The sequence below is a fragment of the Pelobates fuscus genome, chromosome 13 (assembly GCF_036172605.1).
Source record: "Pelobates fuscus isolate aPelFus1 chromosome 13, aPelFus1.pri, whole genome shotgun sequence".
Classification (NCBI taxonomy): domain Eukaryota; kingdom Metazoa; phylum Chordata; class Amphibia; order Anura; family Pelobatidae; genus Pelobates; species Pelobates fuscus.
In genome coordinates, this window is record NC_086329.1 from 68,492,118 (window position 1) to 68,519,344 (window position 27,227).

The 27,227-nt window shown below is 40.4% G+C and overlaps 1 protein-coding gene across 2 annotated transcripts in view; it reads left to right on the plus strand.

Annotated features, from left to right (window-relative positions):
- Positions 1–27,227, plus strand: part of FUT8 (fucosyltransferase 8) — a 173,286-nt gene that overhangs the window by 139,069 nt on the left and 6,990 nt on the right. For both annotated transcript variants that reach the window (XM_063438912.1, XM_063438911.1), the window contains exons 4-9: positions 4,717–4,885; positions 15,381–15,495; positions 17,631–17,868; positions 18,573–18,819; positions 20,457–20,633; positions 22,742–22,892. In XM_063438912.1, coding sequence (XP_063294982.1) covers positions 4,717–4,885; positions 15,381–15,495; positions 17,631–17,868; positions 18,573–18,819; positions 20,457–20,633; positions 22,742–22,892 — 1,097 coding nt within the window. The remainder of the gene's footprint in view (positions 1–4,716; positions 4,886–15,380; positions 15,496–17,630; positions 17,869–18,572; positions 18,820–20,456; positions 20,634–22,741; positions 22,893–27,227) is intronic.

The following is a 27,227-nucleotide window of genomic DNA, read 5'->3' on the forward strand; positions in this document are numbered from 1 at the left end:
TAGTGCAACCATTCATTAATACTCTGCTAGCCTTCCGAGTGCCTACACCGACCATAGGGCCCAGCGGCTCCCATGCCAGGGAATTAACTACTGTTTAGCCTGTTACCTTATTTTGAATTAATAGATTTGTATACATCAGTGTCAATCCAAACAAGATGTTTCACACAATCTAACTGTTCTCTTGTTAAGTGACATTACATGTCTCAGCCTGTTTCTCGTTTAAAAAAAAAATGTGCAGTACTATCATATGCCTCAAAAGTCTTACGCTTCTTGAAATGCCCGTGTTTATTGTTGTGGCATAGCAAGCCTGTCTGTTAAACTTTTGCACAATAAAAATAAAGAATTGAAAAAAAAAAAAAAAAACTTTAGCTTAATGAAGCCGTTTTATTGTATTGATCATACTCCTGCAGTCTCACTGTTTAATTATCTGCCATTTAGAAGTTAACTCACGTGTTTCTGCACCTCTCCTGGCTATGACTGACACAGCCTGCAAGAAATCAATGGTTTTATTTTTGATCAGATATTAACTTACTTTAGAAGTTTTCTCATGCTCTTTAATCACAGACAGGAGGCTTATGTAGGGTCTAGAAGGCTATTAACACAGCATGAAATAAATTCTAAATTAAACGGGCTGTGCGATAAAGTAAGTTTAAACATTAGATGTCTCTTTACAGGACATGTTTAGGAAGGCTGTGTAAGGCACATGCAGGGACGTTTGACTATAAAGTATAAACAAAGTGTTTTAACTCCTAAATGGCAGAGAATCGAGCAGTGAGACTGCAAGGCCATGATATATACACCAAAACCGCTTCATTAAGCATAAGCGTCCGACCAACGGTTCTCCCACCCCCATCGACACACCTTTGCAGTGAGCACCCCATCCTCGGAGACTGGTGTCGATCGTAAACTCTGGTTGTGAACCAAAGATCGCCCTACTGTTCCATGCAGACAGGTTCATGATCCACCACTGCAATTCGTCCTTCTTTTCGCTATCATTGGTGACCAGATCCGCGTAAGAAGCGCCCTCTTGCAGATGGGCGATCTTCAACCTTTGGAGTGCCCTGTAATGGAGAGGGGCCAGGAACACCGCCCGGGTAGACGAGGCCGATAAGCCTTGCGAAGTGACGCAGGGTGATCTGCGGACGGAGGAGCACCCTGCGAAATTCCTTGCAGATCGTCCGAATCTTGGAGGACGAAAGGCTCAACAATTCCTCCATTAAATCCACAAGGAAACCTAGAAATTCCATGCGCCTGGACGGACACAGACAGGATTTCTACCAGTTGAAGATGAACCCCTGACTGAGTAGGTCCACGGTCCATCACAGATGTTGCGTGAGGATGGAGCGCTCCTGAGCCATGATCAGGATATCATCTAGTTAGACAATCAGGCGTACGCTCTGACTGCGTAGCCAGGCCATTACCAGGTGCAACAGCTTTGTGATGCACCAGGGCTCCAAAGAGAGACCAAAAAGAAAGACATGTAAAGCACCAAACTCTGTCCTTCCAACGGAATCAAAGTAGATATCGAGAAGGTTCGGCTACCGGCACTTCAGGTACGCGTCCTTCAAATCCAGTTTCGCAAGACCATCTCCGCGAAGGAGCAGGTCCCTCAGAAGGTGGATGCCTTCCATCTTAATGTGGGGGTAGCGAACTATAGCGTTGAACGGGCGTACGTTGATGACAGGGCATATCTGCCCGCCTTTCTTTTCCACTATGAATATATTGTTTATGACTCCTTTGGGGCCCAGAGGGGCCAGTTCGATTGCCTCCTTGTCATGGAGGGCCGATAATTCCTCGTCAATCAATTTGCGGTCTCTGAGTGAGAAACAGGTCGGCCGAGGAGTTGGAATCTCGCAAGGCGTGCTCACGAGTTCTATATGAAAACCGTGTTGAGTACCCATGTGTCTGAGGTAATTATTGACCAAACTGGGGGGAAATGACGGAGTCTGCCCCATACACAAACACGAGAGCATTGTCTCCTGGAAATTGGAGTGATTCTGGTAAGAGCCTCGTCCCGAGCCATGGGACTGGAAATAGTTGCGGCCGGCCAGACGGCCCATGTAGAGAACCGCCCCTGAAATACCCTTCGCATGGATGATTGGGCCTTATCAAGGGCAGTAAATGCCCCTACAAAGCTTCTCAGATCCTTAAGAAAGGCATCACCAAACAATACTTGGGCATCCTTACCAGCTTCAGTCAGGGCGAGATTGGCCAACTTTGACTCTATATTAAACAGGATGGCTTTTCACAGTTCCATGGACAAGGAGGCATTAGCACTCCCAACGATGCAAATCGCTCTCTGGACCCAACCACGGAGTTTCTCCGGGTTTACCATACAGTTTCCAGCTCTCGCGTCCTCCGCCAAGTCAAACAATTTTGCTAGGGGCCCAAACGCATTGAGGTGTTTGTCTTGGCACAATCTAAGTGCAGAATCCAGTCCTTTGCTCCTACACCCTATAGTGTGGTTACGCACAACTCCTTCTCCCCCACCTGGACCGGCGTAGGTCATCCCGGTCACCACTGTAAGTCAGCCGAGCGTGTGGGGTCACATACCACCTACATCCCACTGTCTCCCGATTGCTCCTCGCTTACTTCGACCCTTCAGAATGGCGGACGCACTCCAAACTGCTGCAGGAGGCCTTGGCCAATCATGGCAGCAGCCACACAGTGCTATCTCACATACCATACAGCGGCTGAACGAAATCTTTCAAGCCTTTTGGCACAAGCTACAGGAACGAACAAAAGCCTACCCACCTCACTCAAAAGAGAAAGTGCAGAGATGCACCTTGCCGGAGAGGAGAGGTCTCCCTTGGGGTAAAACGACTCCGCAAGCGACGACCCACCCTGTAATTACCCTACCTGAGCCGAGAGCACTCAATGCACCGACCACGCAGGCCGTAGATCTCCTGCAGAAAGCGGACAATTACAACTAGATCCTCCAGCCACCCCAAACGGGGGAAAGCCTTGGCACCAAAGTGTCCTCAAGTCTGTGGAATGTGGGTGGAGGCTCTCTCTACCGCTGGAAGCCCAGCTCTGGCAAGCCGATGTGGTCTGCGGACTCTCTCCTCGTTCAGCACCAACCTTGCCACTTACAGGGATCAGATGATCGGAGAAAAAGGCCCCAAGAACATTAAAGGCTTGATCACACACTGACAGACACCATTTGCCTGGTGCAATACTACCCGAGCGACCTGTCTGAAATATATGCTTAATTTTAGTGTTTATTTTTCACGTTTTCCTCTCTATACTCTTAAAGCATGTGTAATGTGGGGGGGAGCATAGGGGGCTGAATTTGGTGGTTCAACTCGTTATCCTAGATATATTTAAGTCTGTACTAGTTATGATTTTTAGCGATAGTAAGCAAGAGCCACGAGTCTGACCCATGAGATATACTAGGAATACTAGCCAATCTGTATGGCTAGTTACTTTTCTCCGTTGACAAGCTAACCACAACCTAACGCTTAGAAATGCATAATCAGCCTAAAGGTTATTTTCCTTTATTTATCCATTCTTTTGCTCTTAAGTGAAAAAGCAGTATAGAAATAACCATAGCTCTATAACCCAGTAGTTATCTTACTCTGCATGTATATCTCACATCTAAACTTGTATAAGCCTGCTAGTCATCATATATCTATGTATAACCTCTCACATACAGGTTAGATTGGAATCCTGTGTTATGCCTGTTCGTATCTCGTTATATAAACCTTGCTAGCTACTTTACTTCAACATATTTACCTACCTAGTCTGTGACCTTTTATCTTTTCTAACTATAAAATTGTACTCACGTATTCCTCAATGTTACTAATGTCTGGGGAAAAAAGCATGAGGATTGCCGTTGGGGTACCCCATGCACGTTTGTTCTGCTCATATGCACTGCAAAAATAAAAAATTAAAATAGTCAAACACCCAATGCGTGCACCTATTTTTTTATTTATTTTTTGCAGATGCATATTCTTTAATGTTGGATAATAACCGTACTAATCTCATTGTTGGAGGAAACATTCATACTGTGTGCAATCCCATTGTGAAAAGCTTGCGTCTCCCTGTAAATTGCCCTGAAACCTATTCACCACCACCAGGTATTTGATTATTTTGCGTTTACATTCATTTATTAAAAAGATTCCAACCTACAAAAAGCATCAGTTAAGAGTTGTTCTCATGTGAATGGGCTGAAATTGCACCAGTACTCCAAGCGTCCAGTCACAACTCCTGCGTTGCTTCTCTTGAATATCTTGGCAACACTGCAGACTCCTGAGATGCACTGCAATCCATCCGATAATTTATATGTGCTCCAGTCACTGCTTAGTTATTCTGTTGATTATATACCAAAAGCTTCATATTCCGTTTTTTTGCTTTTTTAAACTTTACTCCTTGTTTTTACTGACCACCCAATTTCTGATCCCAATGAGACAGAGTGGGCTAAAATGAAATTTATATTTCAATTGTTGGGTCAACCAGATCAGGGGGTTATCTTAGAATTTAGTCTGTTTTTTCATAAAGGACGCATTGATGGTACAAAAGGCATGACAGAAGTGTAAAGCTTATTAAATCTAATTGCAGACATGATTTAAAACTAGAACTTGTATGAGTTCCTGGATATATTTTAAATAGCAATACCTCTAGAATTTGTTAATGCATGGATAAATAGGGTCATACATTAGCTCCAGAGGGAAAATTACATTCATTAACCCATTTTTTTATTCATTTTAATTTTAGTGACTGGTATGGGAAAAGACCATGAAATCTTAAGAAGAGCAATTGAAAATGGAGCCCAGGAATTCTGGTATTTTGTCCAGAATGAAGTAAAGAAGTTAAAAAATTTGGACAGAAACGAACTCCAAAGACATGTGGATGAAATATTGGTTGACATGGGTCATCAACAAAGGTACAAAAAGATTTTGGTAAATGTTTATATGATTTTCCTTAAGTATAGTTGAATCACTCTAAAAGCACTTCAATTGTTATGGTGTGAAAACCAAATGTTTTCCTGCCTTTTTAAGACTTTATATTGCAAAGACCTAGATATGCTGCCACTTGGGTCAAATGTTTCTGCAATATTTATAAATAATTACATATTGATAGTTTCTATATTGTTGTATAGAATGCTTAATTTATGAATTTAAAAGTTGTTGCTTGGGGTATCATCACCTATATTGCTTTTGTCAGTGCAGCATTAACAAATTAGTCATTTTAGCAAGAAAGACCATAAGCCAAAGTTATGGTCTGTGTTTAAATTCTGTATCAAAATAGTTTGTCCTTTGTGTGGGGTTTATGGAATTTTTGGATTCTGTTATAAAAGTGAAACGATCAGCAGGGATATTCCATTAGTTTCCATGGCAAAGCCTTCACTTTTACAACCTTGTCCAATATTTTCCTATTATTTAGAATCCCTGCTGAACCTGACTGGTTTGTGGATCTGTTTTCATTTGTGATCGATTCTATATTTTATTTTGTTTTTTTGTTAGCTGCTCGTGCATCTTTCAGTAGTGCCCTACTGACCTTTTCCCTCTGCTTTTATATTGCCTTTTTACTTTTAGATCATCTGAAAAAATGTCTAATCCATTTCTCACGTTATTGTCTTCATGAGAAGCAAGCGATTCTTTTATTCTAACGTCTTCGAATGTTAGTCGATAGAGAAAAAAATGTATGTGTGTATATGTATTCTTGTAGTATTTTTGTTTTAAATGTGTGCATCTTTCAATCAATCAATCTATCTATCTATACACTACTGTGCAAACATTTTGGAAATTAACAAAATACAAAGTGAGTAAAAACTGAAGAACAATATGAATCAAATCAATATTTAGTGTGACCACCCTTTGCCTTCAAAACAGCATCAGTTCTTCTAGGTACACTTAAACAATCAGGGAATTTATAGGCGTATAATTTATTAAACCAAATGGGTGCGAATGATCATCTATTTAATATGTAGATTGAAACCCAGTCATTCCACTCATTGTGAAACAGAAGCAGGTTTCCAGGAGTGCTGTTCAAGCTCTTCTGAAAAAGCACAATGAAATGGGAAACACTGGGGACTGTAGATGCAGTGGACTTACCACAACTGTAATGCCATTAGCTCAGAATTGGCAGAAACCAGTGAGCCCTGGTGCACCCATCAAATACCCTGAGAAGGCTATCCAGAAGTGGTCTTCATGGAAGACTTTTAGTCAAAAAGATATACCTCTCAAGGTGGGGGAAGCAGCCAAGCAAGACGGGCGCACATTACATGAGCTCCATAATACTCAGCGATATTAACAGCTCAAGGTGCGTTGATTACCCCACAAACTACCAGTGGCTGAACTCCCACACCTGGTACGGAGACTGATTGGGGCCTTGCTGACTCCCAAACAGGCCAGAAGCATCGGCATTGATGGGACCTTCCGAGTTCTGAAACAACAGAGAGCACCGGAGTCCATCTGTAGTGACATTGTGGTACGATTTACCTGCAACAGGTCCTGGGGCTCCCACGGGACTCGATAATCAGGCCTGGCCCACACGGCACCCCAGCGCCACCACATACCTGGGACATGGAGAAAAGTACCTATTTTGTCCCGGTGGACACCGCTGCAGCCACAACCTGAGCAGTCATCAAGATTTAGGTTATAGTTGTTTGCTTCGCTAGTTATCACTTTTTATGTTCTATACGCTTTAAGATATCTGACTTACACAAAGTTCTTACACTACTGTAGAGGGTCATTAGGCCTGACTTCCAAAGCTCCTCAACCTCCCACCTCTATACCCTTGATGACCACTCAGCCACTCAAGCTATACCCAGGGGCATAAAATAAATATACATATCAGTCTACTATACAAAAGCCCAAGACAAGCGCAAAGCCAACCAGGTCATGCTCTGCATTATAGCCTAGCTCATGCGACGATCACACACCAATACCACTCTAATCGTTTTGGTTTCTTTTTAACCTTAAATCGTTCTCCTTTTTATTTTATTTTTTAATGCCAGTGATCCCCCTTTAAGCAAATCCCCAGCCCTAGAATAACAGAGTCAAACGCACGATAGAGAACTGTGCAATTAACGTGACATACTGTTGACCCATACCGAGGCCACTTAACAGCTTGTACACGATGAACTGACCCCAGCTTCCCCATAACCCTAAAAATACTCACCTCCATGTACAAGACACCACTAACACAGTGTTTATGTAATGTTGTACGTGAACCTCGTATTACTACTGTTTGTATGTTTCTGGCAATTTGCTGCTTCTCTCACAACATTGTGGTGAGCAAAAATAAAGAATATTTTTAAAAAAAAGACAAACTATGGTACAAAAAATGGCAGCAGGTACTCTAGATGAGTCAACATTTAAGGATTTCAACGTAGCAAAAGGAAATATGTTCACTGAAGGACTGGAGAGTGATTCCAGAACGAGTGTCTGCCGTTAACAGTCAATCATGGTGGTGGTGCCTTGCAAATTTGGGGTATTTCTGCAAATAAAGTTGGAGATTGGGTCAAAATTAGTGGTCTCCTTAATGCAGACAAGTTTAGGCTGATACTTGTATATCATGCTATTCCATCGGGGAGGCATCTGACTGGTCCCAGGTTTATTCTGCAGGATGGCAACGACCATAAACATACAGCCAAAGTAATTAAGAAAAATAAGAATGATAAAAGAACAAGTAGTCCTGAAAGTGATGATATGGTCTCCACAGAGCCTGATCTCAACACCGCTAAGTCTGGAGAGACGGAAGCAACTGAGGCTGCCTAAATCCATAGAAAAACGGTGGTTAGTTCTCCATGATGTTTGGATCAACCTCACTGCCAATCTACTTACAAAACTGTGTGCAAGTGCACCTAGAAAAATGTATGCTGTTTAGAAGAATAGCCAAGTAAATACCCAAGATTTCCAGTGAACCTTGGCCATATTTGACACAGAGCATCTTATGATAATTCAGATAATCATTTCCAACTTAGTGGAAAGCAGGGACCTACAATGTACAGTTTGATGAGTTACCGATATCACATACTCTCAGCATCTATGTTTTATTTTATATTTTTTGTGCAAGCAAGAATTATCACCGAGGGCTTGGAATGTTGATGCAATTCCAGAACAGCCACACTGAAAAAATGACACATCGTCAACAAGCAATGCCAGATAAACTTAGTATGACTCTGTTAGGAGAAAATAGTTTTAATATAAATGTATTATTGTTTGACACAGATTTATGGAAAGATGTTTTACGTTGACAGTGCCATTTGTGTTTTTTGTTTTTTTTTTTAAGATTATTAGAAGATATAGCTTAATTCCAGAAATTGGGGTACACTACTGATATTATATATATATATATATATATATATATATATATATATATTTACCATTTATAATACATATAGACAGACAGATATAGATATATCCATGTGCATACACACACTGGTGTGCAAATATATAAGGCAGTTGTAGAAAAAAAATACTGTTAAGCAAGTATCTAAATTAAATCCGCATCCCAAAATGACCAACACAAGGTTGCTGTTTTTTAATTCCATATGATTGTGCCCAGGTTACGTTTGGCACTTTTATTGTATAATCTCAGGAGCTACCAAACATTTTCATTGATTATTACCTATTGTGGCAGGATGGCCAGGCTCTTCACAATAAACTTCAAGTGAAACAGTCAGGATAAAATAGTACTGCAGTTTGTCACTTTCCACAATATATACAAGGTTGTGCTCTCCCACAAAATAAAACAAAAAGAAAATAAATCCTACTCCAACTTGGAGACTTACTAAACAACAGTGTTACTAACTATCCAACTGGCCAGCTAAGCTAGTTCCCAGTTTCAAACAAAATGAAATACAGCACTTTTAGCAGGTTTCACACAGTACCTTTTTCTCAGAGTCTCAGGCTTAACTGCCTCCTCTCTCCCAGCTGTTGGACTCTCTGATGTCTTCAGAGGCTAACCTTTTAAAACCTTAGTGCTGGTTAATTACATTCACCTGGTTGATAACATTCAAGGGGTGACTCCCCCCAATTAACCCCATCATGCTGGGAATAGAGATCGCTCCAATCTATTACTCACATAGAAAGCCTCTCTGACCTTGCCACATATCCTCCCCCCCAGCTTAACACTGGTGTGTGAAGCGGCCTTAGCCGAAAAGTCATGCACTCTAGATAATGCATCCGCGTTAGCATGCAGTAGACCAGCCCTGTGCTTTACAAAGAATTTAAATGGTTGCAGAGAGAGGAACCAACGGGTGACCTTAGCATTCTTGTCTTTATTGTTCTGCATCCACCGTAGTGGAGCATGGTCCGTGATAAGGGTGAAAGATCTGCCCAACAGATAATATTTCAATGTTTCTGTAGCCCATTTAATGGCTAGACACTCTTTTTCTACTGTCGCATAGTTTTGCTCTCTTGGCAGTAACTTGCGACTTAGAAATAGCACTGGGTGTTCTTCATCACCAATCATCTGAGATAGTACCGCCCCCAGGCCTACATCGGAAGCATCGGTTTGCAAAAAGAAATGCTTCTTAAAATCTGGGGCTACCAAAACGGGTTGCATGCATAGAGCTGTACGCAAATCTGTAAAAGACGTTTCTGCATTATCATTCCATTTTACTGTATCTGGTGCCTTTGCTTTAATCAAATCAGTGAGAGGGGCAGCTCGGGTTGCAAAGTGGGGAATGAAGCGTCTATAATAGCCAACTAATCCTAAGAAAGCTTTAACCTGTTTCTTTCTTAGAGGGCGTGGACAATTTTCAATTGCCTCAACTTTAGTCATTTGCGGCTTTACCAGTCCTCTCCCTACAGTATAGCCAAGATATTTGGCTTCCATACAACCAATGGAACATTTGGAGGGATTAGCAGTAAGACCAGCTTTCCTTATGCTGTTTAATACTGCTTCTACCTTTTCCAAATGGGAGGCCCAGTCTTGGCTATAGATGACTACATCATCTAAGTATGCTGAAGCATACCTGGAGTGAGGTGTTAGCAGTTTGTTCATTAACCTCTGAAAGGTTGCTGGGGCTCCATGAAGCCCAAATGGTAAGACCGTATACTGGTATAGACCCTCAGGGGTCACAAACGCAGTCTTCTCTTTAGCTGATTTTGTTAGCGGGATCTGCCAATATCCTTTTGTTAGGTCTAGAACACTTAGAAACCTGGCCTGTGCCAGTTTCTCAATAAGCTCTTCCACTCGGGGCATAGGATAGGCATCAAATTTAGAGTGTTCATTACGTTTTCTAAAATCATTACAAAAACGCACTGACCCATCTGGTTTAGGTACTAAAACTATGGGGCTAGACCACTGGCTATGTGACTCCTCAATAACTCCTAGTTCAAGCATTTTTGCTACTTCTGTTTGTATCGCCCCCCTTGTTGCCTCAGGAATTCTATAGGGCTTTAATTTTACTGTAATTCCTGGTTCTGTGATAATGTCATGGCAGATTTCGCTAGTTCTGCCAGGAATGCTAGAAAATACATCTTTATTTCTGGATATCATTTCTTTGGCTTCCATCTGCTGTTCAGGGGTGAGATCAGCGCATATGCCAACGTCAACAATTGGGGATTTGTCTACAGCAATCATACAGCTTTCCCTATCCTTCCAGGGCTTTAATAAGTTTATATGGTAAACTTGTTCAACTTTCCTACGATTAGGCTGTCTAATTTTATAGTTTACTGGCCCTACTTGTTCAATAACCTCGGACGGGCCTTGCCAATGAGACAGGAGTTTGCTCTCAGCTGTGGGGACAAGTACCATCACTCGGTCCCCAGGTTGGAAGGACCTTACTACTGCCGGACGGTTGTAGATAACCTGTTGGCTCCTTTGAGCTTCTTCCAGGTATTGCCTGACTATTGGAGAAATTTGTGTAATGCGCTCTTTGAGTTGATCTACATAGTGAATCACATTCTTTCCAGGTACTGTTTGTTCTTCCCATTCTTCCTTTGCTATATCTAATAGACCCCTTGGGTGTCTACCATAAAGGAGCTCAAAAGGGGAAAACCCTACAGAAGATTGGGGAACCTCCCGAATAGCAAACAGCAAGTATGGTAAGAGAGTGTCCCAATTTTTCCCATCTCGACCTACAACCTTGCGCAACATGTGTTTTAGGGTTCTATTGAATCTTTCTACTAAGCCATCGGTTTGAGGATGGTACACTGATGTCCTCAAGGCTTTTATTTGCAATAATTGGCATAGCTCTTTCATTAGTCGAGACATAAAAGGGGTACCTTGGTCAGTTAAAATCTCTTTTGGTAACCCTACCCGAGAAAATACCTGGAGCAATTCCTTGGCTATGGTTTTGGAAGCAGTATTGCGAAGCGGAATAGCTTCTGGATAGCGTGTGGCATAATCCAATACAACCAGAATGTACTGATTACCCTTAGCTGACTTTTCCAATGGTCCCACCAAATCCATAGCAATTCGCTCAAAAGGGGTTTCAATTATAGTCAATGGGATTAGGGGTGCTCTTAAGTTAGGTTTTGGGGCTGCTAGTTGGCAGTCTGGGCATGAGGAACAGTACCTCTTGACCTCTTCATATACCCCAGGCCAGAAAAATCTCCTTAGAATCCTTTCCTGAGTTTTTTCAACCCCCAGGTGCCCCCCAAATAAGTGAGAATGAGCCAGATCTAACACCTTCCTTCTGAAAGATCTGGGTACCAAAAGCTGTTCAATCTCTAGCCCCTCATCTTTGATCACTCTATAAAGCAAGTCATTTCTAAGAATGAAACGGGGACACATCTCTCTGGATTTCCCATCAACCATAGTACCATTAATTTCTATAACTTGGTTACGGGCATTTTGCAATGTTAAGTCATTAACTTGTTCCCTTCCAAATTGACCTGAACCAATGCCCAAGTCCTCAATATCAACCTGTTGTAGGGTTTGGACATGGGGTTCAATCAATATTTCAGTTGAAGGTGTGGAATTAGTAGTTGGACTAGGTAAGACCACACCTTCATTACTTTTGGCTTCATTAATCAAAGCCATTTGTAAATTCATAGTTCCCCTATGCTTATCTTCCCTTCGTTCACGCCTTGACTTGCGCCTTTTACATTGATCATAAAACAAGTCAGGGTGTGTAAATGGAAAAATACATAGAGGGCTCTCACTTATGGATTCACACTGGGTCTGAATAAGGCTTTCAAAGCCTGGGAAATTGCGCCCGAGAATAAGAGCATGTGGCAATTTAGGCACAACTGCTGCCAATACTGGGTATGTTTGGCCAAGACAGCCTATTTTTATAGAGGTAGTAGGGTATGATACAGTACAGCCATGCACACAAAAGTACCTTAACCTTCTTTTCTGGGATCAATTGAGAAGGCTGAATCAAACTGCTTGTCACTAGGGTAATGTCACTACCTGAATCCACAAGAGCCATGGTTGCCTTCCCATTTAACAAAACAGTTTTATCATATATGCATGTTTCAGTATGTTTCCCCACCAAACAGATCAGTCCACAAAAGTCCTCATTTACAGAATTATACCCACATTCCATAGGTTCTTGCAAATGTGGACACACAGCCTTTATGTGTCCTAGCTCCCCACACTCAAAGCAGGTAACTGGGGTTCTCCTGGTCTGTATCAAAGGCTTTTGAATTGTGCCATAGTTCAAGGTCTTTGAGCCTGGGATCAGTCCTTGGTTATGTTGTACTGCAGGTGGTGCTGTAGATTTTAACTCTCTCACTGCTGTATATCTTTCAACCAGCGCCACCATTGAATCATAAGTGGTAGGGCTACCCTGTCCTGCCCACTGTCGCAGACCATGGGGTAATCCTCACAAGAACCGATCCAAAACTAATGTCTCAATTATTTGTGCAGGTGTTGAACTCTCTGGTTTTAACCATCTCCTTGCCAGATGAATCAAGTCAAACATTTGTGACCTGGGTGCCTTCTGTTCCTGGAATTTCCAATTGTAGAACCTTTGGGCCCGGATCACTGGAGTCACGCCAGTCCTTGCAAGAATCTCTGCTTTAAGAACCTCATAGCTTGCAGCCGCCTCTTCCTCTAGGTCAAAGTAAGCTTTTTGAGCATCACCAAGCAGAAAAGGTGCAACTATGCCAGCCCATTGAGCATGAGGCCATTGCTCTCTGATAGCAGTTCGCTCAAAAGCAATGAGATATGCTTCCACATCATCTTGCGGCGTCATCTTTTGCAGATACTGATTTGCACGTATTGGCTTTGAACCGCTGCTTTGCTCCTCTCTGGTAGTTTTTGAGAGTTGCTGCACAATCTCCTTCAGGACAGTCCTGTCCTCTTGCTGTGCCTGCAACACAGCCCCCATTTGAGCAGTTATCAGCCGGTTAGCTTCCTGTTGCACTGTGGTAGCATGCAGCAAGGCCTTTAACACATCCTCCATGTTAATACAGGGTTCAAACAGCTAACCCCACTTCTGTCACCACTTGTGGCAGGATGGCCAGGCTCTTCACAATAAAATTCAAGTGCAACAGTCAGGATAAAATAGTACTGCAGTTTATTGTCACTTTCCACAATATATACAAGGTTGTGCTCTCCCACAAAATAAAACAAAAAGAAAATAAATCCTACTCCAACTTGGAGACTTACTAAACAACAGTGTTACTAACTATCCAACTGGCCAGCTAAGCTAGTTCCCAGTTTCAAACAAAATGAAATACAGCACTTTTAGCAGGTTTCACACAGTACCTTTTTCTCAGAGTCTCAGGCTTAACTACCTCCTCTCTCCCAGCTGTTAGACTCCCTGATGTCTTCAGAGGCTAACCTTTTAAAACCTTAGGGCTGGTTAATTACATTCACCTGGTTGATAACATTCAAGGGGTGACTCCCCCCAATTAACCCCATCATGCTGGGAATAGAGATCGCTCCAATCTATTACTCACATAGAAAGCCTCTCTGACCTTGCCACACTATGTAGACTTTAGTTTAGTGAGTAAGCCTCACTAGTGGGAGATTGCGTGAGACCACTAGTACCTTGTCTGTTTGTTCACCAAGTGTTTTTAAATAAAGTTTCCTGGAAAAAAAGACTGGCCTAACAGCTGTATTCGTCTATAATTTTAACCCCTTAAGGACCAAACTTCTGGAATAAAATGGAATCATGACGTGTCACACACGTCATGTGTCCTTAAGGGGTTAAGGACACTGTGAAACAGATTTTATTCCCAGTTCAACACATTTTTGCAGTATCCTAAAATCTCATTCACCTGGAAATGGCACACGACATCACGAGAGCAGGCAATATTCTCAATGGAAAGAACTAAGCACTAGAAAGCTTTTTAAAAATGTTTAATGCTAAATGGTTATGATGCTATAAAAGACTTACTGCTAAATAATGAATCCATATCTATTAAATATATCAATTTTACATGATATGATGCACCGTAATTGCAGAGACAAGCCGCTTGGGCAGTTTCTGGAGTAATTTCAATATGGTTATCTATTAAGAAGGCTTAGTAAAAAAAATAAAGCTAGGAGGAGATGGGGACTATATGTGAAAGGCACAAATCTGTTACACAACAGTAAAAAAAACTAGGTCATACTCTAATATTTCAATTGTATAACCTTCTCCTCCTCCTTGTGTTTTTAGGCTTATAACAGAAAAGATTTGCAATGTTTACTGTGCACGTTTGTTTCTGAATTCCCTTAAAGAGATGGCTAATATAATTGTGCGTTTATAATGTAAAATTATGCTATAGTTAATAGATTTTTTTTATAGAAACAACAAAAATTTTAACTAGTCGTCATTTTTCTTGTTTCTTTTTCTCCCAATAGACTAACAGAAAACCACAAATTCATAAGGTCAATATGTGTTTAGGCAGTGACCTCACAATAACAGACATTTAGGGTGAAAAATTAACTTATCATGTTGCATATAAATCTTTAACGTAGTTTACCGTTTTCACTGCAAAAGGAAATATACATTGTTTTTTTGTTTTAAATTATTTATTTAACCCCTTAAAGACACAACTTCTGGAATAAAAGGGAATCATGAAGGAATATTTCTGTCATGTGTCCTTAAGGGGTTAAAGACCGGAACAAAGAGGAGAACGACCATATGCACATGTCCGCACTGAGTGTACCCGGTTTTACAAAACTGCAGGAAGCACGTCTAGTGGTAGTCTTAACACTGAAATGTTAACATTGCAGTTTCTCGAAAACCGCAATGCTTTACATTGCAGGATTAAGGGAATAGGGACACTGCACAATGATATGAAGTAGTCTGGTTGCCTATAGTGTCCCTTTAATGCCAGATTATCATTAATACTAGACTATCGTGTGTAGGATTTCTTTTTACAGTCTCAAACCAAAAGCAAATCTTGATGTCTACTTTTGACTATTAAAGTGTAAGTAAAGATTTGTGCATTCTTTGTACCCTGCTTATATTGGCATTTGCTAACAAGTTACCTACAGTTTGCCTTTCACATCCTTTTTTTTCTTCATCTCTTTTGCAGATCAGTGATGACAGATTTATACTACCTCAGTCAAGCAGATGGTGCAGGTGATTGGCGAGAGAAAGAGGCCAAAGATTTGACAAATCTGGTGCAAAGAAGAATTACCTATCTACAGGTGAGAGAGCTCATCCCTACTACATGCTAACTAAACTGTAACAGAATCTATAATACATTGTTTCTGTGTTCTTGGATATACATGCCTACAGCCACCTCAGGATATGGTATAAAGAGCGTATTAACTGGGTTACCTCACTTTATACATTAGATCAGCTTGAATCATCCATTTAAAGGATAATTCAACCATTCAGAGGCATAACTAGAATCCACTGGGCCCCCTTTCATGTATCTCATCCCCCTCCACCCCCCCTCAGTGTCTCATTCCCGCGCCCAGGCCCCCCCCCATGTGTCCCATTCCCTCTCCCTCCTCGGCCCCTCCATGTGTCCCATTCCCTCTCCCTCCTCGGCCCCCCCATGTGTCAAATTCCCTCTCCCCCCTCTGCCCCTTAATGGGGCTATCTGGTTGATAAATAGCTGAGGGAACACGAAGAGAGGTGACAAGCAAATGCTGTGGTTGGTATCTTTACAAAAGACCGCGGCTTCCTTGATATTATAGAGCACTGCAACTGAAAATCAAGCTTTCCACTGAGTCTACATGTTTAGTCTCTGTCACAAGACTTCCTCAAGACTAAATACAGAGAACACTTGTGGTCTTATATACCCTAAAATCCCCGAGTATATCACATCTTACTTTTTGGTGCCACACGTGGAAACAAACATATTCTGCTTTTGCACGGCTCATTTGGTTAGTGATTTGGGTACATTTTGGCTTGGAGTTTGGGCAATCAGTTGAATTCCCGATTGACCCATATTCGGAGGAATTACAGTTCAGACAGATATAAATTTCCAACTCTAATAACCACTAGTAGTGTTTGTTATTATAGGAGTTTTGCAATAATTTGCCCTCTTATATGGATACAGCCAAGTCCAGAGAGTCTTCCCTTGCTGTCTGTGGTGACATTCAGTTAGTGTAAAGCTGCTGAAACCAGATGCTAATTCTGCCGGCCATTTCATGTCTGAGAGGGTAAACTTAAGCTTTCAGCCAATGAATTGCCCTATGTGCATAGAAATATGTACAGAATTGGCATTAGCAAGACCGGAACTCTTGTGCCAAGCTGGCTGGTGGTGCCCCAATGACGCTGCTAGAGGTGGAGTTACACCTCCAGCTGCAAAAAGATTAAACTCTGTGTGTGCAGCATTTTTTAGAGAAACAGACTGCAGGCACCATGACCACTTCAGTCACTGAAGTGGTTGTGATACTTGGAGTAACCCTTTAAAGACAATTTAGTGCAATCCTTAACTGTACATCTATAGTTCTATCTATCTGAAATAAGCTTCTTGGTCTGTGCATTTTGGTCTGCATTCTTCTGAAATGCACACAACTTTTTAATAATTGCAGGTAAATGGGTCCTTGGTTTTGAAAGGATTGTGTTACGCATTTGTATATGTTCTCAGAGGAATGTATATTTTACCAAGCCAGCTTGCACATGCACAGTGTAAACACGCTTTCATATGCATTATTGGATTATGGATTTTCGCTTGTCAGTACAAAACTATTGAAAACCACATGTATCCGTTTTCTTGAAACTTAAAGGGACATTGCAAATACCATAAAACTCAGGCACTCAGGCATTTTTCCTGTAACTACTGGCATCTATATTTCCCAAGCTAAGTGCTTGGTTAGCCATCCAGGCACATACATACCCTCTATCTATGTTCTCTAGAATGTAAGCTCATCGAGCAGGGCCCTCCACCTCCCTGTTCCTGTACGTCCAGTTGTCTGGTTACAATTACGTGTCTGTTAGTCCACCCGTTGTACAGCGCTACGGAATCTGATGGCGCTATATAAATAATAAAATAATAATACCCAACGTACAGCTCTTTAAAAGGGGTGGGGACTGTCCTGTACGGGTACACGCTGAAAGTTCACCCCTTTCTAATCAGAGGACTGACATAAATGGAGTGAGCTGGCTGGGCATTCTGTTTGCAGAGTTAGCTTCCTAACACCATAATCACTACAATAAACTTGTTTTATGGTCCGTTAAATTTCCTCTTCAAAATGGAGTGTTTATATGTTTTTTTTATTGCGCACCAAATTACAATGTTTTTGCATACATTGTAACATGAACCCATACATTTGCATATGCTTCATATCATGTTTTGTTTATGCAACTCTTCTTTTTCCTGTCGCAGAACCCGAAGGATTGCAGCAAAGCCAAGAAGCTTGTATGTAACATCAACAAAGGCTGTGGCTATGGCTGCCAGCTGCACCATGTTGTCTATTGTTTCATGATTGCATTTGGAACACAACGAACACTGATCCTGGAATCCCAGAGCTGGAGATATGCCACTGGTGGATGGGAAACTGTATTTAAGCCCGTCAGTGAGACTTGTACCGACAGATCTGGTTCCTCCACAGGGCACTGGTCAGGTAAGTTGGTAGCCCTTATTATTCAGATAAGGAGTTTTCCAACCTTAGGTTAGGTGCTTAGGGAACATTCTGTCCTGGAATGCTCCTCAGTAATATTTGGCCTTGAGTTTATGAAGATACTACTCTTAATTAATTTGCCTGGGGTCAACAGAAATGAAAAGGCATTTCAGAAGAGGATAGAGAGTAAAAACATGCAAGTCTCCAATACTGGGTGGAGTCAATGACGATATAAAAAAAAAAACATGGGGTTTGGAACAGACAAGTTTTGCTAGGGTCCACTGTGATAATATGGTGAGTTAAGGAGTGGGTCAGGTAACGTAAAAAAAATATGCTGAGGTGGAAGAGACACAGGAAATTCAGAAGTGTTAGTCCATTGCTCTCAGCCAATCTTCACTCTTGATAATGCAAAAATGTGCACCAAGTGCCTAAAAAGGGGTACACTATGTGGTTTTATTTTTTGGCTTTACACAGTTGCACACAGAGCAAACAGGGAAATCATAGCATGAGGCAAGTTATACTAAGCAGCAGCCAGACAAATAACAGTCTGACCCAATATGACTATTGGCAAGTGGAACGTATGAGGCCTATGTGAATAATAGTATAATACCTATATATCGTAACCCCCATTGAAGAGCTTTGTTTTCAACTTCACAGCATTTAAGCAGTTCTAAAGCAGAGGTAATTATGCCCTTTTTTCCCTTTAGGTGAAGCACATGATAAAGATGTTCAAGTTGTAGAATTGCCTATTGTTGACAGCCTCCATCCAAGGCCACCATACCTTCCACTCGGAGTTCCAGAAGACCTTGCAGATCGTTTAATTGGTTTACATGGTGATCCTGCTGTTTGGTGGGTTTCACAGTTTGTCAAATATTTGATCAGGCCTCAACCATGGTTGGAGAAGGAGATTGAGGAAGCTACAAAAAAACTGGGGTTCAAACATCCAGTGATTGGGTAAGCACTATTTGCATTATATAAAATAATTCTCATGATTTGGTGGGTTAGAGGGACACTATGCATAATACCTGTCGGCTGGTTAAAGCAGTAATATTGTCACTGACTTAGAAGTGGGAAACTTAGGTTGGAAACTCAGTTGGACCACCTTACCAAGAAGCGTCTTTCGCGAGAACCAACCTAAAATCCTCATAGATTGTAAGCTTGTTTGAGTAGAGACTTCTTAACCTCTATATATCTATAATTTCTATAATTTAAAACACTTTATATAATGCTGGTGTTGAATCTGTTGAATGTCACCTTCATGTCTACCACACACTAGAATTGATGGTTGGACATGTTAATAACTAATAATGTAGAGATTTTTTTTTCTCAAATAAAAACGAAATTACTTGTGGGAAGAGTAAGTTGAGAAAGATTTTTTTGTTTGTTTTTTTAAGTGAAAAAAGGACATGAAAAGTTACACTTTTATGTGGTAAAAAAAAATGATTGCCAGCTTGAGCATGTTAACACCATAAGAGGCAGGCCACAAAATAAGTAAGGAGAATGGATGATTTTAATTTTGAATAAAGACCAGAAAAACAGTGTTTGTGGATATTAGAAAATAAAGGCATCTCAAATGTAATAAATTAACATAGGTGAAATGTTGAACTTGATGGACATGTATTTTTTTTTTTTTAATTCTTTATTTTAGTTGTGCATAGGTTAGAGTTAGGCATACACATTTGCAAAGCCACAACAGCTATTGCAATCTTAATCAAGAGACATAGTATAACAATTGTTTGGCATTTGATGACAATGCATGTTTTTTGTTAAAGTATACATATCAAGAAAGTACAAACTTGTCGTAAATTTATTGCAATACACATATATATTAAAATTCAACATAACGCATGGCTAAGCTTAGTTGCTCTGAGAGGCCACATATGTGGATCTGACACATGCTATATGCACTCTAATCCTTACTCTATGAGCTTGTAGAATAGCGATAAGAGTTAAGATTTCATATAACTAAACAGGGAGCTAAGCTAAGACGTATGTAATCTAGACATGTATAGATATGGTTATGTGTAGAACAAAAAATTAGAAACACAATAAGCTACATCAACTGAAAAGTTGCTAGATAATAGAAAATAGAAACCACTGGGAATTAGAATACATCTTAGAAGAACAGTTAGCCCATACCTCCATACAGGGGGAGCTGCTTTTTATTATCAACAAGCTCATCCTATGCCTGTCATATAATGCACAGTGCCTTGGTAGTTATGGTCGCCGGGGCCTGGCCTAACTACAAACTTCCTACCCGGGGCCAAAAGACAGTCCAAGGACCCTTTTCGTTCAGCAGACTGGGCTTGATTTTGGGGGACATGTATTTTTAAGCCTATATTTTAATGTAACTAAAATGTAACTTGGGGTGAAGAGGAAGTAAAGCGTAAACAAGGAACGGAAGGGATGAATTAAAATTGAGGGCGCTAGGAAAGAGTAAATGAGTACAAGGAAAGCAGACTCTAAACTGGTTGTTGACACTCAGACTCCCGATGGCTACTTTGAGAATAATAACTGAAGACAGTGTATAGATGCTGAAAGGAACACTGGAACCATGTGCATTTAGTAAATAAACACATTCTACTTTTCAGGGTTCATGTCAGAAGAACAGATAAAGTTGGCACTGAAGCAGCTTTCCACCCAATTGAAGAATACATGGTCCATGTAGAAGAACATTTCCAGCTTCTTGCAAGACGAATGCGGGTAGACAAAAAGCGTGTTTACTTGGCAACAGATGACCCAGCTTTATTGCAAGAAGCAAAATCAAAGTAAGTTTCAGAATATTTAGAAAATGTATAGAAAATCTTAGCATAGATGTCTAACATTGGCCCTCTACGGGTTTTTAGTCTACAATCATTAGTTTCTGTCTGCTACTTCCGTCCTATTTTTGATTTAAAAAAAATGCTTCATTGGAAACTTACTTTTTCAGTATTATGTTTACTTGGCCCTTTGTTTCACAGATATGCATTTGTGAGGTGGGACAAATAAAATGAAAAGTCCTGCAACTGGGCCCCTCATTCTTGGTTCTCTGTCAGTTATTATAATTAGGTTTGCCCTTTGCACCTAGCAGTTAGCCTAGCGGAAGTATAAACTAGCATATGAACCAATGTTTCTATTTATCCTCGCCATTTGCAATGTGTACACTGGTTATGCCTTGTTCAACCTAGATCAGCATTTCCCAATTGGTGTTCCACGGAACACAAATGGGTTTCCGCCTTAATATCAATACAGAAGGCCTCAGATATACCTCCCCTAGGGAGACCTCGGGACCACAGAAGTACAGAGCCTTAATACCCCTCAAGAAATTCCCGCCACAGCCAAACCCCCGAAAGCTGTCTATAGGTAGCTCCAGTCCAAACTTACCTCCTATATTTTAACAAATATGAACCTTATTGAGGTCTGAAAAATACATTTAAGTGTAGATGTATCCATCAATTTTACAGATGTTATAGTAGGTGTACATTACACTTACATACATTAAGATGGTTGATCTCTGCCCCAAGAAGTTATAATCTGAGTTTGATGGAAGGTATCTCGTGCTCTTGTAATTCTTTACAACTGTAGGGACACTCTATGCCTTTATATTATTTGATTGGTTATTATATTAACCTGAAAAACATATATTGAAAAGTAAAGATTCTATACTTCTTATATGTAGATGTAACCATCAAATTTGGCAGCATAAAGTTGCACACAAAATTACATTCTCTACATTGGCTATGTAGCAAATAGCTCTAGAGTGAAGCGGATTTGACGAACTTCAAAAATAAATACGGCAACGCATTCATACCACAAACGAATTTGCCAAACACTTCTTTGTATACATCCTTTTATATTTATATTATATTTTTATTGCAGAAAAGTGGTAGGTACATATAAGTCATATTACAGTAAAAGACAAAAAAATAAATCATTTAATGCCAGGTTGTTCCCACTCATTCTCTTTTATTTTATTATAACACAATTGCCATACACCAAATCAAAAAATTAAAAACAATGGTGTGGCTCTAAAAGAGAACTTTAAAGACAAAATAGAGACACGAAAAATAAAACTACATTAAGGAAAGGGGAGGGGGGGGAGAATGTGGGGTTTTTGTTTGTTTTTTTTTTCTCATTTTTAAAAGCGAGACTGGCCAGAGATAAGTTGATTATGAGTTAGGCTGGAGAATGTCCACAATCAGGTAACCAAATGTCAAATCAACCCGTTTCAAGTGAGTGACGTGGAGCTTGAATAATACGTTTTGAAAAATCTGAAATAGGAAATCATTATTTTTAAATGAAGTATATGAAAAAGAGGAAAAGTCACCCCTACCTCTATTACATGACAGGATCCTTCAGTGACAGTTGTCCTTTAGTTGTCCTTTAAATACCAAAAAAAAAACTCACTAGGCTACATATTTTTGTTTGTATAGCCTTAAAATGTCAAGTCGTGTGCTACTAGACAGGTATAAAATGTACCCATCACAGCAAGCCTGGAGGGTCAATTAAAAAGTAGGAATAAATTTCTACCGACCAGGGATGAATTTTCACTCGCCTATGGTTAGAGGATGATTTGAAATTGTAAGCCCTGTTGTAATGCTTAAATATTGAAGGCATTTTAGTATAGTTCATCTAATAGTTATACAAACTAGTTTGTATATATAGGGAGTGGTGACTCCTTGCCTCCAGTAGTTTTATCCAGCTTTTATTCAGTAGTTTATTACCCTACTCCCTCGATTTTAAGTACGAAAACCCCAGCAAATATTTTTAGTGATTATATTTGTTCGGGTAAGTTTTTTGCTTTATTTTTTACCATCTAATAATTGTATTTCATCTATTTTTTATGCCACAGTATTTCTTTCAGCTTTGCATATTTTTTTCATTTTTTTTTTTTTAGGTATCCGCAATATGAATTTATTAGTGATAATTCAATATCCTGGTCGGCTGGTTTGCATAACAGATACACTGAAAATTCCCTCAGAGGAGTTATTCTTGACATCCACTTCTTGTCTCAAGCGGACTTCCTCGTGTGCACTTTTTCCTCACAGGTAAATTTGAAAAATGTTGACTTTTTCATAAAAAGGTGCTAAAAACAAAACTATGCATAAATAAAATAGTATCTCATTCTAAACAAGATAACAAGCATTGACTTAAAAAAAATATTTGTACTACACAAAACATAGTATAGCTATTTAGATTTTAAGCTCAGAAGCGATCTAACTAGGCACTAGCATAAGGCAACTATTTTGTTATGTATGGTCTTTGATTAGAATTTCAATGCTAATTCTACAGTTGCCTTATAATCTACAGATGAAACTATTTCAACACCTTTTATATGTATTTCTAATTTCCTGATTAGTTAATTTTCCTTAAATATCCTTTTTGACATCTTCTAGATGTTCTTTAAGTCGCCAGTGGCCTGATCTCTTTTACCGTTTTCCCTGTTAATTATTCTGCACCTCCAGCTGCTTTTGAGACTTTTGATCAGTAGCGCATTCTTGATCTCTTGTATTGCACAGGAATTAATGATGATCATTTTGCCTGTCATTTAAACTAGCCATTTTTTTCCCTTCCTTGGAAACTCATTATCTTTTTAGACAAAATTCATCTAACACTCCAGAAAAAAAATGATGCATTTGAGATTTATATACGGAGTCTTATTCAATGAATCAGACTCCACAGGTAAATCCCAAGAAAAAGTTTGCAGAATAAAAGGATTTTGATTTGGATGGACCGTCTCAAACTAATTTTTGTCTAAGTCTATTATCTTCCACTGTCCTTTGATGATAAGGAACCATCACTCTTTGGTCCTCGAGTGTTTTCTCTCTGCACCTCTTCTAATTAAAGTTAAGGTTTCTTTCTATTCGTGATTTCTCTGCCTTAGTTTCCCGATCTCATTTCGCCTCCACTTCCTCAGCATGTTGTCTTTTCCGCCTTTGTTTCCTCCAGGGAATGATTATGATCCTGTAGGGCCCTTGGCGGGTTGCCTGTTTGGGCCCCCCTTTCATTCTTATAGGATGGTTCTGGGGCCCATGTTTAAACCCTAGGCGTCTGCCTCGGATTGCGTTATGGTTAATCCTGCTGTGGTTTCTTCTGCATGAAAACGTTGCATCTCCTTCCTATAACAGTCTGTCAGTTTTTCCAACTGAACTCTTAATTGCTTTTACACTTTCTCCTACATTAGCTATTCATGTGTTTTCTGTTCATTTGCCTATAGTTGTAACTATATAAAAATGTAAAAAAAAGTATACAACTGCCATCCCCTGCTTCTCACTAGTGAACAAGTTTTAATGGGATAGGAGTTTTCCTATTTTAACCGTTTATTAATATCAAAATTACCCTCCAGGGCTTTGGGCTATATAACCTTTTAATTTAGCCCATTAATTTAGTCCGTACTATTGCCATGTTGCAAGCCTTGTTTGTGTATTCGTGCTGTTGGTTTATTTGACTTCCGTGTTAAGCCATAGGCTATAATGTGCCTCTTTTCGGTCTATTTTGTAGAGTATTTTAGTGGTACTTTTGTAACATAAATATAAAGATTGTTTTGGTGGAAGATGGAGGGGTTTGGGGGGGTGGATTATTTTCCAATAAGAATTCCTTGCAGTCATTGAGCCTCCAAAATTCCATATTCCTAAGAGTAAGCATTTCCGTGGATCCCATATTAATTTTAATTTTTTGCATTTAATGATACTATAGGCATCATACCATGAAGCAGTTTGGGTGTATAGATCATGCCTCTGCAGTTTCATTGCTTAATGCTGACATTTAGGAGTTAAATCACATTTGTTTCTGTTTATGTAGTCCTAGCCACACCTCCCCTGGCTGTGACTCAGTCTGCATGAAAACTTTTTTAAAATCAGATGGTAACTTACTTTAGAGGTTTTGGAATCTTCTCTGTAAAATAGAGCTTTAATCAGACACAGGAGGCTCCTGCAGGGTCTAAAGCAGAAAATGATACATTCTAAATTAAATGGAATGTGTACTAAAGGAGGTTTAACCCCTTCAGGACGGAGTCAATAGTACACGTTCTGAACAAAAACTGAAATTTGCGCTATATGTCTGTGCGACTGTAATTCTCCTCTTTCATATTAAATGCACCCACACTTATATATCATTTTATTCAGGAGAAACAGGGCTTTCATTTCATATCAAATATTTATATATGAAACATAATTTATTATGAATAAAATAAAAAAAACTGTGAGAAATTTTAAATTGTTTTAAAAATTTGTAGTTCCGCCTCACATTTTAGCTGTAAATGTCATAATACTGTTGGGTTTTACTGCAAAAAAATGCACATATTTGTAATCAGCGATGTCTCACGAGTACAACAGTACCCCCCATTAACAGGTTTTATGGTGTTTTGGAAAGTTACAGGGTCAAATATAGAACGTTCCATTTTTAAATAGAAATTTGCCAGATTAGTAATGTTACCTTTGAGACGGTGTGGTAGCCCAGGAATGAGAATTACCCCCATAATGGCATAGCATTTGAAAAAGTAGACAAGCCAAGGTATTGAAAGTGGTGTATGTTTAGTCTTTTTTAGTAGCCACTTAGTCACAAACCCTGTCTACTTTTGCAAATGGTATGCCATCATGGGGGTAATTTTCATTCCTGGGCTACCATACGCTCTCGAAGGCAACATAACCAATCTGGCAAATTTCAATGTCAAAAAAATGAAATGCAAGCCTTATATGTGACTCTCTAAATTTCCAAAACACCATAAAACCTGTACATGGGGGGTACTGTTATTCTCGGGAGACTTCACTAAACACAAATATTAGTGTTTTAAAACAATAAAACATATTACAACAATAATATAGTCCATGTGCCGTCCGTTTGTAAAAAATGCAAAAAACGTAACTTTTACTTAAAATATCATCGTTGTAATACAATTTACCAGTTTGAAACACTAATATTTGAGTTCAGCGAAGTCTCTCAATTAAAATAGTACCCCCTAAGTACAGGTTTTATGGTGTCTTGGAGAGTTACAGGGTCAAATATAGTGCTTGCGAATTAAATTATCTGCACTTTCTCCCTGTGTTGTCAGGCATGCCAATCAAATTTTAATTAATAAAATCACCTAATTATGTTAAAAGATTATTTAAATATACACATAGAATTTTAATATATATGCATTTATAGGTATTTAAAGCGGCACTGTCATGCCGAACTTACCTTTCCTCAATCTCTTCCTCTTCTCCGCCTCTCTCAGGATCTGTTATTCTTTTCTTCCATTCTTCTTTAGTTTTCTTTAAAATTATAAGACAAAGTAGGGACTCTTTGCCTTATGGAGGATTCCTCCGCTTGACCAGCTCTGACCAGCGGAGGAGCAAAGTGTGCTTCATTTCCGCTGGTCAGAGCAATTTTCCCATGATCCCTAGCTTTCCTCCCTGTTCCCACAATGCTTCCTGTCAGTATTGCCGAAAGTCCTGTCACTTAGACAGAACGCCGGCAAAACTGCCGAATTGCATCCTAACAGAATGAGAAGAGTTTCTCCATTGGTGTTAGGATGCAATTCGGTACTTTGATCGTATCGGAATTTCATTCTAATGAATGAAACTCCGATCCTATTCATTGCTGTGGCTGCATCTTGCAGCCGCTTAGTAGATAACTCCCTAATTCCCACGGTATCAGGGAGCTATCTACTAAAAGGCTGAAAGACCTGAATTGGTCTTGAAGCCAAATGTACTAATACTAAGTAAAGATTACTTAGTATTAGTAAATAATATGCCCCTACTCGCTATACCGCGAGTAGGGGCATGTCTAGTAAGCAGTGAGCGCGGGGGTTAAAGATGGGGGGACCTACTGTCCTCCCCCCTGGCCCCCACCCCTGCGCGGTGGGTGGGGGCCCTTATAAAATAATAAGGGGGGGGACCTACTGTCCTCCCCCCCTGGCCCCCACCCCTGCGCTGTGGGTGGGGGCCCTAATAAAATAATAAGGAGGGGGGGGACCTACTGTCCTCCCCCCCTGGCCCCCACCCCTGCGCTGTGGGTGGGGGCCCTAATAAAATAATAAGGGGGGGGACCTACTGTCCTCCCCCCCCTGGCCCCCACCCCTGCGCGGTGGGTGGGGGCCCTAGTAAAATAATAAGGGGGGGACCTACTGTCCTCCCCCCCTGGCCCCCACCCCTGCGCTGTGGGTGGGGGCCCTAATAAAATAATAAGGGGGGGGGACCTACTGTCCTCCCCCCCTGGCCCCCACCCCTGCGCGGTGGGTGGGGGCCCTAGTAAAATAATAAGGGGGGGGACCTACTGTCCTGGCCCCCACCCCTGCGCTGTGGGTGGGGGCCCTAATAAAATAATAAGGGGGGGGACCTACTGTCCTCCCCCCCCTGGCCCCCACCCCTGAGCGGTGGGTGGGGGCCCTAAATGAACCCCCC